The sequence below is a fragment of the Colobus angolensis genome, unplaced genomic scaffold (genome assembly GCF_000951035.1).
Source record: "Colobus angolensis palliatus isolate OR3802 unplaced genomic scaffold, Cang.pa_1.0 Scaffold185, whole genome shotgun sequence".
Lineage (NCBI taxonomy): Eukaryota > Metazoa > Chordata > Mammalia > Primates > Cercopithecidae > Colobus > Colobus angolensis.
Window position 1 is genome coordinate 1,160,216 of NW_012114988.1, and position 21,771 is coordinate 1,181,986.

The 21,771-nt window shown below is 48.9% G+C and overlaps 1 protein-coding gene across 2 annotated transcripts in view; it reads left to right on the forward strand.

The window, feature by feature from the left end:
• CASP9 (caspase 9, apoptosis-related cysteine peptidase) overlaps window positions 1-21,771 on the forward strand; it is a 30,201-nt gene continuing 8,430 nt past the window's right edge. Inside the window, exons 1-6 of one of the 2 annotated variants that reach the window (XM_011939909.1) lie at window positions 1-315; window positions 5,371-5,656; window positions 14,484-14,518; window positions 15,318-15,494; window positions 16,309-16,398; window positions 17,618-17,765. In XM_011939909.1, the coding sequence (XP_011795299.1) occupies window positions 184-315; window positions 5,371-5,656; window positions 14,484-14,518; window positions 15,318-15,494; window positions 16,309-16,398; window positions 17,618-17,765 (868 nt within the window). In that variant the 5' untranslated portion in view covers window positions 1-183. The remainder of the gene's footprint in view (window positions 316-5,370; window positions 5,657-14,483; window positions 14,519-15,317; window positions 15,495-16,308; window positions 16,399-17,617; window positions 17,766-21,771) is intronic. The other variant, XM_011939910.1, reaches the window with a different exon arrangement.

Here is a 21,771-nt window from a genome sequence, read left to right on the forward strand (position 1 = left end):
GGGCGGGGAGGTGACGCAAGCGCGACTCCTGGGGGCGGGGTGAGACATTGGAGATGGGTCCTGAGGCGGTGGAGCGAAGACTGACCCTGGGCAGTGACGTGGGGGCGTGCCCTGGGGAGTGGGGCGGGTCCTGGGGACTGGGGCGGGCGGCCGAGGCCCGGAAGCGGACTGAGGCTTTTCGCCATGGATGAAGCGGACCGGCGGCTCCTTCGGCGGTGCCGGCTGCGGCTGGTGGAGGAGCTGCAGGTGGACCAGCTCTGGGACGCCCTGCTGAGCCGAGAGCTGTTCAAGCCCCACATGATCGAGGACATACAGGTGCGCCCCCGCCCCTGGCCCCCTGGCCCCGCGCTGCACGGCCGGGTCCCCACGCCCCTCGAGGAGCCATTGTGCAGGAGCCTAGCTTTCCCTGTGGCTTCGAACTCCTCAGCGGAGACTAAGAATCCCAAACACCTCTTAGTCGGGTGTTCGCTAAAGCGATTCCACACCATAGCATCCACCGTTAGTGCTTGTGTTTCTTGTGTAAAGGAAAAATGTGACACATCTTGAAAACTTTGAATAAGAAACAGTTCATGAATTGGAGAACACCAGACTGAAAGAGGTTTAGTGTCGCAATGACAAAAGGTCAGAGGCAAGTATTTATTGGGAAAATGTGGAAGCAAAATAACGAAATTATTTGATTGGTTTGCAGCTACAAAGTTGCCTTTTTTTTTTAAAGGTCTGTTACTTGACTGCTTATGCTTGCTTATCATTGGCTGGAGTTAAGTTCTATTTCTCTCTAACATAAGCATTTATCAGCTATGATCCAAGTTAAATTTTGCTGTTTGCAGTTTCAGCAAGATTTAGGTCACTTAGGATACCTGATTGGTTTTGTCTGCTCAGGAATTATTCATGGTTGGTCTCCATTTTAGTTTACTTTAATACTTGCGAGGAAGGAGGCGTGTGCGTTTTTACTTTTCTAGTATAGAGATATCGGGAACCCACTTTGGCATCAGACTGCCTGGCAGCGTGTTCTTGGGCCAGTCATTTACCCTCTTTGAGCCACGGTTTCTGGGCTGTGAAATGGGGATAAGAACAATGCTGTCATAAGGACTAAATGAAATAATGGATGTGAAACAGTGTAGTGCCAGGCACAGAGCGAGGGCTCAGCGTGCCCTGCCCTCTTTGGCCAGCCCCTTCTGTGTTCAGTTTATGTTTTGTTAAGAGGTTTTGGAAATGAGGGGACCTGATGCAGGTAATGGAGAATAATAAAGTCAAACATTTGAGGTTTTCTTTAAAAGCACTTTCTCATTTTTGTCTCATTTGACCCTCATCACAGGCCTGTGAGGACGCAGGAGATATTTCCTACCATGAGGTGCAGTAGGTGTGAGTGGCTGGCTGGATATCCCTGGCCAGTGCCCTGGCCCAGGGAAAGAGTCTTTAAATAATTGAGTATCATATGAATAATTATTCATTCATAATAAAATAAGTCTTGTGACTTCTGTGTGGCCCCTACTGGGGAACAGAAAGGGTTTGAGGCCACAGTCCTTGCCTTCAGGAATGTTCACGGGGATCACAAACTCCGTGCCTGTGGAGGCCTGATGGATGGGCATCATAGTGGATACCTTTGCACTGCTCTCTGTCTCCAGCTGAGTATGGCCGTACCAGCAAATGGCCCAGTATTGCCAGATCTTTCACTTATTTGAGGCAGGGTCTCACTCTTGCCCAGCCTGGAGTGCAGTGTTGAGATCATGGCTCACTGCAACCTTGACCTCTTGGCTTAAGTGGTCTTCCTGCCTCAGCCTTTAGAGTAGCTGGGACTTTAGGCACATGCCACCATGCCTGGCTAATTAAAAAAAAATTTTTTTTGTACAGATAGGAGCCTTGCTATGTTGTCCAGATGAGTCTCAAACTCCTGGCCTCAAGTGATTCTCCTGCCTCAGTGTTGGGATTACAGGTGTGAGCCACTGTACCTGGCCCAGCTTTCATATTTTAAAAAAGAAGCTGGAAATCTTGATTCGTCTGTCAAATTCCCTGGCTTAAAATGTTAGCAACAAATTCAGAAATTTTTTAAGAACCTTGTGGGAACCACAGGTTGCCATTTTGCCACCCTAGTATGGCTGAAAAACAGGCAGGTTTTGGAGCTGGGCTCTCATCCTGGCCTTGTTACGTGTTAGCAAGTTGTAAAAAACCACAACCAATGAGCCAAACAAACAGAAGAACCCTTTCTGTGACTCAGTTTCCCTGAAATTTCTTACCCTAAAAAGTTGGGAAATTGTAATTTAACTCTATAAGGTTATTGAGGGAGAAAAAGATGAAACAATGCATTTACACAGTGTTGACCTCCTGGAGTGTTCAGCAAATGTGGAGAGAAATCTAAACACCACCATCTGTTTGCATGTGGCCAACTGCTCTGCTAGTGAGACTTACCTTCTTAGTGGCACTACAGGCTTGTGCTGTTCCCAACAGTAGCCATTAGCCACATGTGGTTAAAGGTAAATTTGAAGTAATTAAAATTAAATAAAGTTAAAAATCTGTAGGGTCCAGCCCTACAGGGCCTGTGGGTTTTTCTCCTTGTGTGCGGAGACGAGAGATCATAGAAATGAAGACACAAGACAGATAGAAGAAAAGACAGCTGGGCCCTGGGGACCACTACCACCTAGACGCAGAGACTGTAGTGGCCCCGAATACCTGGCTCCACTATTATTTACTGGATACAAGGCAAGGGGGCAGGGTAAGGAGGGTGAGTCATCTTAAGTGATTGATAAGGTGAAGCAAGTCATGTGATCGTAGGAAAGTGGGCCCTTCCCTTTTAGGTAGCTGAAGCAGAGAGGGAAGGCAGCATACAACAGCGTTTTCTTCTATACACTTATAAGAAAGCAAAGACTTTAAGACTTTCACTATTTTTTCTACCGCTATCTGCTATGAACTTCAAAGAGGAACCAGGAGTACGGGAGGAGCATGAAAGTGGACAAGGAGCGTAACCATTGAAGCACAGCACCACAGGGAGGGGTTTAGCCCTCCAGATGACTGCGGGCAGGCCTGGATAATATCGAGCCTTCCACAAGAAGCTGGTGGAGTAGAGCGTTTCCTGACTCCTCCAAGGAAAGGAGACTCCCTTTCATGGTCTGCTAAGTAACACGTGCCTTCCCAGACACTGGCATTACTGCTTGACCAAGGAGCCCTCAAGTGGCCCTTTTGTGGGTGTGACAGAGGGCTCACATCTTGCCTTCTAGGGCACTTCTCACAATGTCCCTTCAGCACCTGACCCTGTACCTGCTGGTTATTCCTAAGTTATATTAGTAATGCAACAAAGAATAATATTAAAAGCTAATGATTAATAATGTTTATAATAATGATTGATGATTATCCATGATCATCTCTGTATCTAATTTGTATTATGACTCTTCTTATTCTAACTACTTTATTTATTATACTGAAACAGTTTGTCGCTTCAGTCTCTTGCCTCGGCACCTAGGTAATCTTTCGCCCACAAAAATTCAGTTCCTCAGTTGTACCACTGTGCTCAGTGGTCATGTGATGTATGGTTACCATATGGGACAGTGTAGACCAAGAATATTTCCATCATCACGGAAGGTTCTCATAGACAGTGCTGCTGTAGGATAGTTGAGGACATGGTGCCATCTTATCCCTGTGGATCCTGAGAACCTGTCCAGTGCTGGGTGTCTGAGGACAGATGGCAGATAACCAGAATCTTCCTTCTGTCTTAGTGACTGACCCCACCATCCTAACACCTTCAACTTTTTTTTTTTTTGAGACAGGGTCTTGCTGTGTCGCCCAGGCTGAAGTGCAGTGGTGCTATCACAGCTCACTGCAGCCTTAACCTCCTGGGCTCGAGCCATCCTCCTGCCTCAGCCTCCTGAGTAGCTAGGACTACAGGTGCATGACACCGTACCTGGCTAATTTTTTAAAGTTTTTGTAGAGACAGGCTCTCACTGCATTGCCCAGGCTGGTGTTGAACTCCTGGGCTCAAGCTGTCCTCCCACTTCAGCCTCCCAGAGTGCTGGAATTGTAAGCATGAGCCACTGTGCCTGGCCTGCCTGTCAACCTTGACCCTTGCTCTGCCTTCACAGTCCCACCAGTCAGTGCCCATGTCCTGTGGACCCTCCGTCTTTGTATCTCTGCTTTGTCCTTTCACTTCTCTCTATTTTAGCTGCACCATCTTTGCTGCCTTCTGGTCTGGCTATGGCTCACTCCTTTCCATTTTTCACCCTGACCCCAGGATGATTTTTTGAAAAGGCATATCTGTCTCTGTCACTCCAATGTTAAAACTCTTTGGCGGCCAGGCACGGTGGCTCACGCCTGTAATCCTAGCACTTTGAGAGGCTGAGGTTGGTGGATCACTTGAGGTCAGGAGTTTGAGACCAGCCTGGCCAACATGGTGAAACCCTGTCTCGACCAAAAAATACAAAAATTAGCCAGGCATGGTGGCGGGTTCCTGTAGTCCCAGCTACCTGGGAGGCTGATGTGGGAGAATCACTTGTGCCTGAAAGGTGGAGGTTACAGTGAGCTGAGATGGTGCCACTGCATTCCAGCCTGGGTGACAGAGCAAGACTCTTTCTCAAAAAAACAAAAACAAAAAACAGAAAAAACTGATGACTGGCCATGGTGGCTCATCCCTGTAATCCCCGCACTTTGGGATGCCAAGGTTGGAGGATCACTTGAGGTCAGTTCAAGACCAGCCTGGGCAACATGGTGAAACCCTGTCTCTACTAAAAATACAAAAGAAATTAGCCAGGCATGGTGGTGTGTGCCGGTAGTCCCAACTACTCTAGAGGCTGAGGCAGGAGAATCGCTTCAACCTCAGAGCTGGAGGTTGCAGTGAGCTAAGATTGCACCACTACACTCTAGCCTGGGTGACAGAGTGAGACTCTGTCTCAAGGAAAAAAAAAACAAGAAAACAAAAAAACTCTTCGGTGGCACCTGACAGGTCTCAGGATGAATTTCTTGGCCTGGCCACCCAAAGGCCTTGTCCCTTGCCACTATCTACCTCCTACCTCCTAAGACTCTGAATTCACTATTCACTTCTGATACCCTCAGCCCCATGTGCCTTCCCTCTGGGCACTTGTCTCTTGCTGTGTCATTGCTGATTTGTCTGATTGCATTCCTCATTAGAAATTTGCTCCTTAAGGACTGAGACTGTCCATGGTAGCATTTTCAGCACTTAGCGTAGTGTTGGGCATCTTTTGCCCTGCGAAATAATGAACAGATCATCAAAGGCTGGTAAGTGATACACACTCTTCACACCTGCAGCTCCATTGCTGCCCATGTGCCTGACTGTTTAGACTTACAGTAGCTGGGAAATGGGGAGACAAGGTGAGAGCCATATAAAAGTACATGGGTAATTAGTATCCTGCCTTTCTTTCTAAACAGCGGGCAGGCTCTGGATCTCGGCGGGATCAGGCCAGGCAACTGATCACAGATCTAGAGACTCGAGGGAGTCAAGCTCTTCCTTTGTTCATCTCCTGCTTAGAGGATACAGGCCAGGACATGTTGGCTTCATTCCTGCGAACTAACAGGCAAGCAGGAAAGTTGTCGAAGCCAACCCTAGAAAACCTTACCCCAGTGGTGCTCAGACCAGAGATTCGCAAACCAGAAGTTCTCAGACCGGAAACACCCAGACCAGTGGACATTGGTTCTGGAGGATTCGGTGATGTCGGTGAGTATCCAGAGAGTGATTGGTAGGTGGGCATGACATGTAGTCATTTGGGACTGACTGTGAGTACAGCGGGGTGGGCTGAGATTCAGAATTTAAATTTAGCGTTGTCTTTCTGAATGCTCATAGGGATGGCAAAATTCTGGGAGGTTTTCAGGAGGCTGAATCTTGGCAGCCCCTCCTCTGAAAAGCGTGTGTTGAGGTCTGTTTTGGGTGTCCCGGGTTTTTTGTTTTTGTTTTTGTTTCTTCCTGCCTTTGAGATAGCAGGTCCCAGGTTTTGATCAGTGTTTCCAGATCCATCTATTGTTTTGGATTTGCCTTTCGGTCTGGGTGGGTAGCTTGGACTACTTCATGTCTGGGGGTAGGAGAGAGGCCTGGGTTCTATCTGCCCCGTACAAACAGACATCTGCAAGGTATTTACCTTTACCTTCTTCCCTTAGAGCAACCCCGCAAGGCAGGTGTCATTAGACCCATCCTTGTTGATGGAGAAACTGACTGAAGCTCGTGGAAATTAAATACTTTGCCAAAGGCCACACGGCTACATCCAATAAAATGCATAAATTCCAAGAGTACAGCTGGGTGATTTTTACCTATGTGTACCCACAGGTAACTAACACCCAGATCATCAAGATGAAAACATTCCAGGGTCCTGTAAGACTGTCCTCTCTCTTTCCATCTCTTCGCACTTCCCCTTTCCCAAAGTAATCACCATTCTCATCTCTATCGCCAGAGATCCCTTTTGCTTGTCGTTGAACTTCAATATAAATCCTATATAGTCTTAAATAATCTTGAGCCTGGCTTCTTTCACTCATCATTATATCTGTGAAATTCATTCATGTTGTTGTGCATATCAGTAGTTCATTGTTTTTAATTTCTAGATGGCAGCAGTTCCTATTCTGAATAATCCACAATTTAACCGTTTTCCTATTGATGGACATGTGGGTTGTTTTCAGTTGGGGCTTTGTTCCCATGGCAGCGTGTGGCGCTCTAGCACTTCCTGTTTCTTGGGTGACTCGTGGAGCATTGCATGGTATCATAGTTAATAATCATAATAGTAATGGTGAATATTATTGAGTGCTTGCTATTTGCCAGGCACTGTTCGGAGTGCTTACATAAATGATCTGATTTAATCTCCCCATCTCTCTTGTAAGGCAGGTGCTTTGCTGTTAGACAAAGTGAGCCACAGACTGGGACACATCCTGTGCCAAATCACACAGCTAGTGAGGAGTGGAGACAGGGCTGCAGCCCAGGCTTACCTGTTCTGTCTACTCTGCAGGGTAGCCCCACGTGTGCTTTGTGGGACACCTCATTGATCCAACTCATGCTGATGGACATTGTGTTGTTTCTGCAGTGAGCCTCGCATGTACGTCGGGTTCTGACTGCAGGATGTTTCTAGAAATGGAATTGTGTGTTAAAGGGTACTTGTTCCTGTCCTATAGATGCTACCAACTTATACTTCAAAAATACGTCATTTTAGCCAGGTGTGGTGGTGTGAGCCTGTAGGACGAGCTACTTGGGAGGCTGAGGCAGGAGGACTGCATGAGCCTAGGAATTCACAGCCAGCCTGGGCAACTTGGTGAGATCCTGTCTCTAAGAAAAAAGAAGTTGTAAAAATTGTGTCTTTCTTTTTTTTTTAATTGAGACAAGGTCTTCTGTGGCCCAGGCTGGAGTGCAGTGGCGTGATCATGGCTCACTGCAGCCTTGAATTCCCAGGCTCAAGCGATTCTCCCCCTCAGCCTCCCAGGTAGCTGTGTGCTATTTTTTTTTTGTATTTTGTGTAGAGTAGAGATGGGATCTCACCGTGTGGCCCAGGCTGGTCTCGATCTCCTGGGCTCAAGCTATCCTCCCACCTCGGCCTCCTGGATAGCTGTGCATGTTATCACCCCTGGCCATTTTTTTTTTTAAAGAGGGAGTCTTGCTCTGTCACCCAGGCTGGAGTGCAGTGGCGCAATGTCAGCTCACTGCAACCTCCACCTCCTGGATTCAAGCAATTATCCTGCCTCAGCCTCCTGAGTAGCTGGGACTACAGGCACCCACCACCACGCCTGGCTAATTTTTGTATTTTTAGTAGAGATAGGGTTTTACCATGTTGCCTAGGCTGGTCTTGAACTCCTGGCCTCAAGTGATCTGCCCGCCTCAGTCTCCCAAAGTGCTGGGATCATAGGTGTGAGCCACCACTCCCAGCCCATGCCTGGCCAATTTTAAAATTTTCTGTAGAAATGAGGTCTCACCATGTTGCCCAGGCTGCCCTCAAACTCCTGGGCTCCACTAATCTGCCCACCTTGGCCTCCCAAAGGGCTGGAATTACAGGTGTGAGCCACTGCACCCAGCCCAAATGGTGTCATTTTATAATCTCACCATCAGTGAAGGTGACCACTTTCTCACATTCTTGCCAACAGTGAGTATTGACATTTTTTTCCTGTGTGATGGGTAAAAAGTACTGTTTTCTTTCAACAAAAATCCAACAAAATTCATTCATATTGTTGTGCATATCAGTAGTTCATTCTTTTTAATTTCTAGATGGCAGCGGTTCCTTTTCTGAACAATCCACAATTTATTTAATCATTTTCCTGTTGATGGACATATGGGTTGTTTTCAGCTGGGGCTTTGTTCCCATGGCAGCGTGTGGATATCTAGCACTTCCTGTTTCATGGGTGCCAGGTGGACCATTGCATGGTATCAAAGTTAATATTCATAATAATAATGGTGAACATTATTGAGTACTTGCTGAATAACTGATTTTTGGGCAATCCACTAAGGCAGAGAAACAGACAAATATGATGAGGGTATGAAGCTGCATTTGCTTGAAGTGTAAGGAAGAAGACTGGTTCTGGAATTGGCCATGTGCATTATTATCCTGTAAAGGAGAAAGGCATAATACAAAGCTCATCTGTTGTTATTTGGTTCTGGGAAATGTCAACATGAATCTTTTAGGACCAACAGTCAGAATTTGAAACTTCCTGTTTTTTTGGAAGGTGTTTTGTTTCCTATTTGTTGTGAATATTTATTCCTAGTAGGAGCTTAATTCTGACGGGTAAATAATAACAACAATAGTAAGATCACTTAATTTTTTTACCTTATTATTATTATTTTTTGAGATAGGGTCTTACTCTGTTACCCAGGGTGGAGTGCGGTGGTGTGATCTCGGCTCACTGCAACCTCTGCTTGCCAGGTTCAGCCAGTTCTCTCACCTCAGCCTCCCGAGTAGCTGGGGCTACAGGCACGCCACCATGCCTGGCTAGAGATGTCCTTTTTAGATGCTGGGCCTTAGACTCCTGAGTACTGCATGGGATTGCTTCCCAAGGTAGGTTTCATGGTGATCCACAAAGGAAGAGCTGTGTATTCATACGTATGGGAATGTCTGGCTGAGCAAGAATAGGGCCAGCAGCAGAGCCTTTCGTAAGTGAGTACAGGAAAGGATGCTGTAGGTCAATGTTTCACACTGGGGACAATTTTGCCCTGACCTCCAAGGGACATTTGACAATGTCTAGAGACAAATCTGGTTGTTATAACTGAGGGTGGGTGGGTGCTACTGGCATCTAGTGAGTAGACAGAGATGCTGCCAAAACCCAACAGTGTACAGAGTAGCTATGCACAATAAAGAAGAATCTGGCCCAAAGTGTTAGTGTGGTGGGGCTGAGTACACACACCACACTCATACATATTCATTGAGCTTGAGTGTCGATGAATAATAATAATGATAACGGACACATCAGTTTTATTGAGTTGTCAGGTGTGTCAGGTGTTGTTCTATGTGCCTCACATGTGTTAATCGTTTGAGGTGTCATCACAATCCTATGAGGTTGGTAGTTGCTCCTATTATCCTGTAATACAGATGGGGAAATCAGAGACCCAGAGACTCTGAGCTCCTTGCCCATTGTGACACAGGTGCTAAGTGTTGGAGTTGGGATTTGAACCCAAGTACCTCGAACTCACTCCATCACTGCCTTATGAAGAACAAATGGCTCATTCTCTTTCTTGGCCCTATGTTTGTGCCATTACTCATTAGCTCATGCAGATGTTTGCTAAGTACCTGTTGGGTTCTAGGTGTTGGGGATGCAGCTTCGAACAAGGATGTCCAGTCCTTGCCTTCACCTGGAGAGGGGCAGATACTCAATTCATGCTTGCATAATTTGGTCTTTATTCACGGCTGTGGATAGTGCTATGAAGAAGCTGAACACAGTGCTTTAGAGGTGCATCATCGGGGACCCACCAGAGAGAGTGGCTTTGTCTTCGTATATTCAGAGGAAAAAGACTTTTCCTTCAGAATGTAAGAAAATTTCTTAGTTTCAGACATGATGCCTTGTGTGTAACTGCTTGTTCCAGCCAGGGCTTCCTGCCCGGGAGGGCTGGGAGAACTGTTGGTAGCTGTGTTCTCAGGATTCTCCAGAGAAACAGAACCTACAGCGGGTGTGTGTGTGCATGTGCATGTGCATGTGTGTATAAAACAGCATCTTTTGTTCAGTGCTGCATCCCCAACACCTAGAACTCAGCAGGTAGTTAGTAAACATTTGCATGAGCTAATGAGTAATGGCACAAATACAGAGACAAGAAAGATAATGAGCCATTTGTTCTTTTCTTTCTTTCTTTTCTTTTTTTTTTTTTTTTTTTTGATACGGAGTCTCGCTCTGTCGCCCAGGCTGGAGTGCAGTGGTGCAATCTTGGCTCACTGCATGCTCTACCTCCTAGGTTCATGCCATTCTCCCACCTCAGCCTCCTGAGATCTGGGACGACAGGCGCCCGCCATCACAATCACGCCTGGCTAATTTTTTTGTATCTTTTTTTTTTAGTAGAGATGGGGTTTCACCGTGTTAACCAGGATGGTCTCGATCTCCTGACCTCGTGATCCGTCCACCTCGGGTTCCCAAAGTGGTGGGATTACAGGTGTGAGCCACCACCGCACCCAGCCAAACCATTTGTCCTTTATGAGGCAGTGATGGAGTAAGTCCGAGGTACTTGGGTTCAAATCCCAACTCCAGCACTTACCAGCTGTGTCACAGTGGGCAAGTAGTTGAGTCTCTGGGCCTCTGTTTTGTTTATATATATATACACACAAACACACACAGGTATGTATATATATAGAAAGATCTATACATATATTTTAATGTGTGTGTGTATATATATCTTTATCTGAAAACATATTTATTACAAGGAATTGGCTCATGCAATTGTGGAGGCTGAGAAGTCCCATGGTCTTCCATCTGCAAGTTGGAGACCAGGAAAGCTGGTAGTGTAGTTCCAGTCTGGTTCTGAAGGCCTGAGATCCAGGAGCACTATTGGTAGAAGTCCCATTCCAAAGGCAGAAGAAGACTGATGTCCCAGCTCAAGCAGTGAGACAGAGAGAGATCAAAGTCTCCCGTTCTCCACTGTTTTCGTTCTATTCAGGCCCTTGACGGATTGGACACGGCCCACCCTCCTGGGGAGGGCCATCTGCTTTCCTGTGTCCACCTGTTCAGATCCCATTCTCATCCCCAAAACACTCACAGGCACCCTGAGAAATACTGTTATATTTAACCAAATATCTGGGCACCCTGTGATCTAGTCAAGTTAACCTGTGAACTCAACCATCACAGTGGCTTTCTCTGCTCATGCCTTGCCTGGGTTGGAACTTCCTTGAAAGTAGAAGTTGGCTCTTCAGCCCTACCTGGCTTCCTGGTCCCTTCGCTCTGGGGCTGGTGGCTGTGCTCACCTCTCATTACAACTCAGGGTTTCTGAGTCTCCAGTTCCCCTCTGGCAAATGGGGCTGTGTGCCAGTACTTCTGTGCAGAAGGGCCTGCTCTGAGGAGTAAGCGAGGCGGTGTGTGGAGGGACTTCACGTGGGGCCTCCTATTGAGTGAGCCTTGGGTGGGTCTCATTGGTCAGTGCTGCTTCCTTCTGTGATTTCTAAATTGCCAAGGGCTGGGGAGGGTCAGTCCCAGGGCATCTTCCCTTCTGTAGGGTCCCCCAGTTCCCCTGCTTGCTTTCTGTGTCCTGACTGAAAATTACAGAGTGCTTTAACCACCCTGTAACCCAGCCAGCTGCAGGTTTTTCCCAGTAGACCTGAGCCCAAACCTGGGCCTTAAATATTCTCAGGCACTGATAAAAGGTATCTAGGTAGGCCAGGTGTGGTGGCTCATGCCTGTAATCCCAGCACTTGGGGAGGCCAAGACGGACGGATCACTTGAGGTCAGGAGTTCGAGACTAGCCTGGCCAACATGATGAAACCCTGTCTCTACTAAAAATGCAAAAATTAGCTGAGCATGGTGGCATGTGCTTGTAATCCTAGCTACTCAGGAGGCTGAGGCAGGAGAATTGTTTGAAGTCGGGAGACAGAGGTTGCAGTGAGCCAAGATTGTGCCACTGTACTCCAGCCTGGGCAACAGAGTAGGACTCTTGTCTGAAAAAAAAAAAAAAAATTAGCTAGGTGTGGTGGTGTAGTCCCAGCTACTTGATGGCTTAGGTGGAGGGGTCACTTGAGCCCAGCAGGCAAAGTTTGCAGTGAGCCGAGATTGTGCCACTGCACTCCAGCCTGGACAACAGAGTGAGGCTCCCTCTCAAAACAAAGAAAAAAAAAAAAAGGTATGTAGGTTATCGCCCAAAACACTGAAAGAAACCAGCCCTGGCCCTGAGCCAAATTCCTTAAACCCTCACATAAACTCCTTACCCCGATTCCTTCACTATGGACCAAACCTAGGTAGACACCCGTTTTTTCTTGCCGCTTCCCTCAAGGATTGCTGCAGCACTCTAAGTTCCCTAATAAATGTTTTGGACGACTGCGTCAGGGCGACAGAGTGAGACTCTGTCTCAAAAAGAAGAAGAAACATCTCATGACCTTTTAAGCTGGTGAGCAGTCAACTTCTTGCTAACGGAAATGAAAACTCTTTGGACATTGATGGAAAATAATCATCTTTATTCATTTATTCATTCTGCAAGTACTTCCGGAGGACCTGCTGTGCGCTGGGCCCCTATGGACACTGCAGACAGTGAGCATCCGCTCTCCTGAGCTTCCCTCACCTCTTTCTGCTCTGTAATTTCTTCTCAATGAGACACCATCTCTATACTCTCTGGTGTCTGGCTTTTTTTTTATGCAGCACATTTTCTTTTCTGTTTTTTTTTTTTTTTTGAGATGGAGTTTTGCTCTTGTTGCCCACGCTGGAAGGCGATGGCGCGATCTCGACTCACTGCAACCTCTGCCTCCCAGGTTCAAGTGATTCTCCTGCCTCAGCCTCCTGAGTAGCTGGGATTACAGTTGTGGGCTACCAAGCCCAGCTAATTTTTTTTTTTTTTTTTTTTTTTTTTTTTTTCTTTTTGCATTTTTAGTAGAGATGAGGTTTCACCACGTTGGCCAGGCTGGTCTGGAACCCCTGACCTCAGGTGATCCACTCACCTCGGCCTCCCAAAGCGCTAGAATTATAGGCGTGAGCCACCGTGCCTGGCCTTACACAGCACATTTTCTAGGCTATCCTGCGTTGCATGTATCAGTGAAGCGGCGCCATTCATCTGGGGTAAATACCCAAGTTTCATTGTCTTCACGGCCATGGAAAACCAGGACATGGACATACAGTGAGGTTCAGAGTGGAAGTATATATAATAGGCGAAACAAAGAGAAGAGCTCTCTGCTGCAGAGAGAGGTCCCAGAGAAATGGGTTGCTGCTTCTGCAGTGGAATGCAAGGGGTTTTATAGATGAGCTTGAAGAGGCGGTGTCTGATTTACATAGGGCACGAAGATTGGTCAGACCAGGTGTTTCATTTGCGTAGGATTACAAAAACTGGTTAGGACTAGGTGTGCCATTTGCATAGGGTGTGAAAAGCTGGCCATCCCCACCCTAATCTTGTGTTGTGCAGATGGGTTCTCTGTCTGGCCGGTGCCATGTTGTTGCAGTATTACTTCTTTACTGTACTCGTGGTGACAAAGAAAAGGGAAGATGGAGCCTCCTTGTTGAATATACCTGGCCCCTTGGTAGTTTTTCTATTGGCACAGGCTGCTGGCATTCACTCGTGAGCTTCCAGCTTGCTTATCTGTGTCTGCAGCTCGATTTTTCAGGCTGCTCTTTGTTAGAAAAGAAATGATTTGAGGCCAGGCGCAGTGGCTCACACCTGTAATCCCAGGACGTTGGGAGGCTGAGGTGGGCTGATCATCTGAGGTCAGGAGTTCGAGACCAGCCTGGCCAACATGGTGAAACCCCGTCTCTACTAAAAATACAAAAAAATTAGCTGGGTGTGGTGGCAGGTGCCTGTAATTCCAGCTACTCGGGAGGCTGAGACAGGAGAATTGCTTGAACCTGGGAGGGGGAGGTTGCAGTGAGCCAAGATTGCGCCATTGTACTCGAGCCTGGGCAACAAGAGTGAAAAAAAAGGAAATGATTTGGGGGCTGATTTTTGTTAAAGGGGAAATTCTGCTGAGGACTGTTTTACTCTCACTATCTGCCTAAATAATTTCTATCTCCTGTATCATCAGTAGCTCATTCCTTTTTAGGCTGTTCTCTTGTGTGGTTGTATCACAATTTGTATATCTATCATATTGTTGTTGGATTGGTCGTTTCCAGGTTGGGCCATGATGAATAAGGCCTCAGGGAACATTTTGGCCAAGTCTTTTGTGCTCGTTTGCACTCCATGTTCTTTGATACATACCTGAGGGTGGACTTGCTGTCAGAGGGTAGGTGTGTGTTTAACTTTGTTAGAAACCTCTAAACAGATCTCCAAGGTGGCTCTGCCATTTGGCTCTCCCATCAGCAGTGTCTGAGGGTCTGAGTTACCGCTGCTCTGTTCTTGGGCGGCTGTCCTCACAAAGCCCCTTGCCCTTCCTCTGCTGCACCCCAACATTATGTTTCCCTTTTTGCTGTCTCCCCAGGTGCTCCTGAGAGTTTGAGGGGAAATGCGGATTTGGTGAGTCTCCATGAGATTTGGGGCTAGTATCTCCGGCTCTGGGCCCTTCCCTCTCCCCCTCAGGTGCTTCCCTGCAGGTGTGTCAGGAGCCCAGGGAACCCAGCCCTAGGCAGGGCAGTGGGGGTCTGGTCCTAGCCTCCCTGACTCCGGCCCAGCACCTGCTGGGACAGATTGTTCAACCCTGCTTTTCCTCATTTGCAAAGCTGGGGGCAGAAGCGGGGCAGACCTGATGAGGGGCAGGCATTGGGATCCGTACCAAGTTGCCACTCTCTCATTCACAAGTATTTGTTATGTGGCTCCTGTGCTCTGTGCTGGGGCCACTTGGGAAGGAACCATCAGTCTGCTAGGGAAGAGAGAAGTTAGGCAAATGAGTATATAAATAGAAACAGTGATAAGTACCATCAACAAAAGAACAGGCTGCCTTGAGAGAGAATTACAAGGGGACCGAGCCTGGGGAGGGAGCAGCCTTAGGTGCCCCCAGGTGGCCTGGGCACAGTTCTGCTGACAGAGTTCTCAGGTACGCCCCTGGCCGGGGTGACCCGTGAGGTCCTTTGGGATGAGTGCTCGTGGCTGTTGGATTTCCAGGTTACCAGCTCCCCTCCCTGAATACCAAGATTGGGGGGTCACCTTCTAGTGCTAGTCTGTCCTGCAGTTGCTTCTCTTTTGCCCTAGAATGCTGGGTGGAGACCCTGCTACTCCTTGTGTGGGAGGGCAGAGCCCGTTTTCTTCCCGCCTCTCCAGACTGTCCCCTGGGGAGCGTGGGGGGAGCCTGGGTTTATGAGGGTCCCTGTGCTGGCAGGCTTACGTCCTGAGCATGGAGCCCTGTGGCCACTGCCTCATTATCAACAATGTGAACTTCTGCCGTGAGTCTGGGCTCAGCACCCGCACTGGCTCCAGCATCGACTGTGAGAAGTTGCAGCGCCGCTTCTCCTCGCTGCATTTCATGGTGGAGGTGAAGCACGACCTGACTGCCAAGGTACACTCACTATCTGTGGAGGGAGATGGGGTGGGGGCCAGCGGGTGGGGAAGTATCTTTTGAGGGACCCCAAAAGCCAGCTGACTCCCCAGATGAGCCCTTACATCTGGAGGGCCGTGGGAGGTAGGATGGCTCAGCGGCTGTAGGTTCAAGTTCAGATGCAGAAGGCCTGGTTTGAGGACTGGCTCTCTCGGTCACCTGCTGTGTGACCTCCTGTGCCTCAGTTTCCTTGTCTGGAAAGCAGGAATAGTACCTACCTCCTTGGGTTGTTTTAGGGGTTCGGTGAACAGTGCCCAAGCATAGCACCTTCTCCCTGAAAACGGTGGCTATTACGACTGCTGAGACTGTCAGCACTTCAGTACTGGCCCTGGGAAGCTGAGAAAGTGCTCTGCCCAGGCCTTTGGGTTGGGCCCTTTCTTGTTTTATTTTTTTTGGTGGTGGGGGACAGAGTCCCACTTTGTCATCCAGGCTGGAGTGCAGTGGCGCAATCTCGGCTCACTGCAACCTCCACCTCCCGGGTTCAAGCAATTCTGCCTCAGCCTCCTGAGTAGCTGGGACTACAGGTGCATGCCACCACGCCTGGCTGAATTTTTTTTTTTGTATTTTTAGTAGAGACGGGGTTTCACCATGTTGGCGAGGCTGGTCTCAAACTCCTGACCTCAAATGATCAGCCCGCCTTGGCCTCCCAAAGTGCTGGGATTACAGGTGTGAGCCACTGCGCCTGGCCAGGCTGAGCCCTCTTATTGTCAGGAAGGGCCCAGTCTGCAGCCGGACCTGTCGGTGCTTCTGGCTCACCTGCAGCCCTCTCTTGTAGGAAATGGTGCTAGCTTTGCTGGAGCTGGCACGGCGGGACCACAGTGCTCTGGACTGCTGTGTGGTGGTCATTCTCTCTCACGGCTGTCAGGTAGGAAGCATCCCTCTGCTCCTTGGGCAGGCATTGGGTAAAGGCCGTGCCAAGAGGCCGTGCAGGGGCCATGTCCCTTCCTGTGTCCAGAACACCCTTGGCCTTGTGGAAAAGGGCTGTGGGGTCCTGCCCTCCTCCTGTTGTTTTCTTGGGAGCCATGTGGTTCTCTGAGGAGTTGGCTGCACCTTTCTGGGCAGGTCGGTGTTCCTGGGAGAAGCTCTCTGGGAGAGGGAGGACAGAGACCAGGTCCACTCACGAAGCTCCTGCCCCCAGAATTTGTCCAGAGGCAGGTACAGCACACATGTTGTCTCAGCTCCTGTCTCTGTCCTGTGAGGCATTGCCCCAGGCCCCTTGCTGCTGGTGGGACTCAGGACACCAGGCCCACTGGGGGCTTGGCCCCTTAAGTGTTTGTCATTGTGATTAAGCCCTTATCCCTTCCTGGGCCTTAATTTCCTCATCTTTTAAGTTGAGGAGTTGGACAGATCACAGTTACAAGGTGGGGCCTGGAGTCTCCCTGTGGTCTGCACGGTGTTTTGAAAACTGGCAAATTTCACATAAAAATCAGGATTTCTAGTTTCTCTTGACAAACCGCAAAGGTCTGGCCTGACCAGGCCAGCATCCTCAGCCAGTAACACTCCAGCCTGTGGCTGGGCAGGGCTTTCCCTTTGGTCCTTTCTCTCATAATGTGGTCCCTAGAGCTCATGAGGAATGTGGACTTCCAGGCCCTACCCTGGACCTCTTCATTTCGAGTCTGCCCAGTAACAAGGTTCCCCGGTGATTTCTGTGCACTTAGGTTTGAGCTGAATTGATTTAAAGCAGCCACTCTCAGCATTAAGCTGCCTCAGTCAGAGGGGCCTGGAGGACCAGACTGCTGATTAGGAGATCTGGGTGGGGCCTGGGAATTGCATTTCTTACAAGTTCCCAAGTGATATCGATGCTGCTGCTGCAGGGGCCAAACTTTGAGAACCACTGGTCTAGAGGCCACAGCCAGCACTCTCCAGGCACACTGTCTGGCCCCTAGAGGCACATGAGTTTGAGATGAGACCCCTGGAATAGATGCTGACTAGGGTCTTTCCAGAACCAACCTGCTCTGTCTCAATCAGCCTCATGCCCCTGGCTTTGACCTTCCAAATCCTTGGCCCCCACAAAACTTCTGAACAGGCTATTGGATTCCTACTCCAACTTCTTGGTTTTGTAACCAGGGTTCTTGGTCTTCTAGGCCAGCCACCTGCAGTTCCCAGGGGCTGTCTACGGCACAGATGGATGCCCTGTGTCGGTCGAGAAGATTGTGAACATCTTCAATGGGACCAGCTGCCCCAGCCTGGGAGGGAAGCCCAAGCTCTTTTTCATCCAGGCCTGTGGTGGGGGTAAGCAGCTCCTTGGCCTCCCGCTGGGTGAGTCTGATGGGGAGGGAGCCACCACCTGCTTCTTTCTCCAGCCTGCCCCTCACAGAGCCCACGAGGTCTCTCCAGGCAGTCAGAGGGTACCATACCTGGTCCCTTTTTGGCAGCACCTCTGCCTGGCTGGAGCAGGCCCCGCTCTGTTTGCTCTGTAGAGGTTGGAGTCTTCAGTTTCACGGCACAGTGGCATCATGGGCGTGCGTAACTTTGGCAGCTTCAATTCCAGAGACTTGGCAAAAAAGAAACTAAACAGAAGAGAGAGGAGAAGCCTCTTTTTATTTTTCTTGTCACCATTCCCCTGACCTCCATCAACCAAACCCCGTTTCCACTATCCCAGAGGAAGGGGTGGCCACAGCTCAACTGCACGGAGAAACCAAAGAATTTAATTATTGGAATTTTCAAAAGCGTAGTTGTGGGGGTTCGAGGAATGTTTAGGGATTACTTGGGCTGGGCGCAGTGTCTCATGCCCAACACTTTGGGAGGCCAAGGCAGGAGAATTGCTTGAGCCAGGAGTTCGATACCCGCCTGGGCAACACAGTGAGACCCTGTCTCTATTTTTGTTTTGTTTTTTAAAGGATTACTTGGATTATTTGTAGTTTTGCTATATGCTCTGATTTTAAACTTAACTCCTACTGCAGTGTTACCTGATTTTCTTATAAAAAAGAGGGAAGAGAGAGAAACATGGGGATTCCTGGCTTGTGGGTCATGACAGGAATATCAGGGAGCACTAGAAATTTTGTCCCAGGAAGTCCCCTCTGCCCTAGACTCTCCACGGACTGGGACCTTCAGAACGTATATCACTTCCTTGCCTCCAGCCTGATCTGCCAGAGAAGCGGGCACTGTTACACCATAGCGCTGTCCAGCTTGTCCAGCTGTGGCGTGGGCACCTGTGGTGTATTTCTCCTACGCACATCCAGCTGCCCCATCCCTATTCCACATTGGCAGAGTTGGGTGGAGGCTACCTAGGAGAGCAGCCTCTGGTCACATCCTTCATCCAGTAAGTGTTTATTGAGCACCAGCTGTATATACCAGGCTGTGTGTTAGGTGCTGGGGATAGGGGAAAAACAGAGTTTCAGTCTCCTGGAATTTATAATTTGACATGAACTGTATTAAGTCACTGTCATAACCCATGCCCATAACTTGACCACAAGTGATTGAGAACACTTGATTAAACCCTGGATCGGCTACTGACCTGTCTGTCACACAACCCCGGGCCAGTTCATCTCTAGACATCTCAGCAAATGGGGAAAATAACAGAACCCACTCCCAAGCTCAGGTGATCCTCCCACCCCAGCCTCCTGAGTAGCTGGGGCTACAGGTGCCCAATACCACACCCAGCTAATTTTTCTTTCTTTCTTTTTTTTTTTTTTTTAATAGAGACAGGGTTTTGCCATGTTGCCCAGGCTGCTCTTGAACTCCTGGGTTCAAGCGATCTGCCCACTTTGGCCTCCCAGAGTGCTGGGATTATAGGCATGAGCCACTGTGCCTGGGCAACTTTAATAATATTTAATGCACTAATTGGTATGTGTACAGTGACTGATTCATTTTAATAACTGAAAACCCAGACTGCCCCCCACTCCCACCTTGGAGGACCTAGTGTCACGTAAGGGTCCCCCACCCCACTGTCGCCAGCACAGTTGCCTCAGGACAGCAGTAATAGGAAGCAAGGAAGGCTGCCCCTCTGGGGGCTATAGAAACCCTGCTCTGCCTCACCTCCTGTCTTGTCCATAGTGTGTGGTCCAGCAATGCTCTTCCTCTGGAGCCTGCGCTCCCTCTTTCTGGTATGAATCAAATGAAAGACGAAAAGGGTAAGGGAATTGGGAATGCAGGCTGAGTGGGCATACCTGCTTTCTGGACGGTGAGCTGGTCTTGTGCTCCTCCCATGCCCCATCCAGTCTCAGTCTCAACAGCAGGGAGGGCTTTTGTCACTCGAATATCTGCTGTCACTCTTAGGACTCAGTAGCAGGGCTTCCAAGGCCTTCGGTGACCTGGCCCCTGCCATTTCACCTCCCCCAGCCTGGCATTTTCCGAGTGCCCCAGCATGGCCCAGCCTTCACAGGATGTCCAGGCTCTTGCTTGCTCTTCTACCTGCTCCCCTGGCTAACTCTGTTTTTAAAATTCATTTTTACTTATTTTGTTTTAGAGATGGGGGTCTCACTATATTGCCCAGGCTAGTCTTGAACTATTTGGCTCAATGATACTCCCACCTCTGCCTCCCAAGGTGCTGGGATTACAGGCACGAGCCATCGTGCCTGGCACCTGGCTGACTCTTAATCATCCATCCTTCTGGTTACAATTTATTGTCACCACCTATAGAAGGTCTTCCCTAAACACCGCTTTCTTGGCCAAAGTCAGGGTTAGCTGGCCTTTGTGCTCCTGCAGCCTCTGTCCCTCCCCTGCCGTAGCACTGTCTTATTGTATTGAGATGGGCCTATCCCCTGGTCAGCTCTGAGTAGAGGGCAAGGCCTACCCCACCGCCAGGCCCCCAGCCTGGCACAAAGCCCACAGTCCGGTTGCACCTCATGTGAATTCTAATTTGAATTTAAAGGAGATCCATATAAAAGCATCTATGTGGTTCACGCCTGTAATCCCAACAGTTTGGGAGGCCGAGGTGGGAGGATCTCTTGAGACAAGGACTTTGAGACCAGTCTCTAAAACAAATTTTAAAACATTAGCCAGGTGTGGTGGTGTGTGCCTATGATCGCAGCTACTCGGGATGTTTAGGCAGGAAGATCACTTGAGTCCTGGATGTTGAGGCTACAGTGAGCCATGTTTGCACTATTGCACTCTGGCCTGGGTGACAGAGCGAGACCCTGTCTCTAAAAAAAAAAAACAAAACAAAAAAAACTATGAGCCAAATTTGGCATAATGCAGATTTCCATCATTAAAACAAAACTCACAGAAAACAGCAAGATTTCAAAGCCAGCATGCAGTGATTAAGATGCTCCTTTGGAGCTGGGTCCCTGCTTTGTCTCCGCAGGCTGCATGACCTGGTGCTTAACGTTGTTACCACATGGTGGCGCCACGTCAGCTGAGAGCAGAAATAGAATGGTCTCCGTTCTCCACCAGTGCCTGGCGAGGTGTCTGTTTGCATGCATCAGAACACCTGCCCTGGGTTTTGAGGACTCTTGTATTGCTATTTTATAACTCAGTATTGTAATAATTTAAAAATCATTTTAAAATAATAATTTTAAAACCCTCCAACATGTCATCTACCCCTTCATTAGGAGGTAACAGCACCAGGGCTGAAAAATGTGCCTTAAAGTCGATACCTTTGGTGTGCAACGTCCGCGTGAGAGGCAACCAAGTGGCCGCTGCTCTGAGGCTGAGCCGTCAATTTTGGGGTGACCCCTCTTTGGGATTTGAGAGATTGGGCTGAGAAGGCAGAAAGCAATGATAATATGCTGCAGTGGTGGTGGATTTTCTGTGCAGAGGGAGCATCTCCTCCTCCTACTGTATATTTATTCTTGTGGGGAATGAGTCCTGCCTTACGGGGAGTTTTGCATTAATGAGGCTCTCTAAGAACCGAGGCTCTCTAAGAACCAAGCCATGCATAAAATGCAGAACACCGTAGGCAAGGTCTTCACATCAGATTTGTGGACTGAGGCTGACACGGGAATGGAGCTGCCTTAGCGTCCCCGCCTGACCCCCTTTCCTTTCCCCCACACCCCCTGCTCTGATCCTGTTGTCTCTTCTCAGCCTCTCTGCTCACCCTGTCTCCTCTGACCATTCTTACTGGCATCCCCTGCTTAGGCGTCCCCCCCATCGCCCCCGCAAGCTGCCAGGCAGACCCAGCCTCAGGCCTCCTTGCTGTGCTGCTTCACGTCATTCCCAGACACCTGGGGCAGATTCCGGAATCTCTATCAAGAAAATGAGAAAGCCAGGCGCGGTGGCTCAAGCCTGTAATCCCAGCACTTTGGGAGGCCGAGACGGGCGGATCACGAGGTCAGGAGATCGAGACCATCCTGGCTAA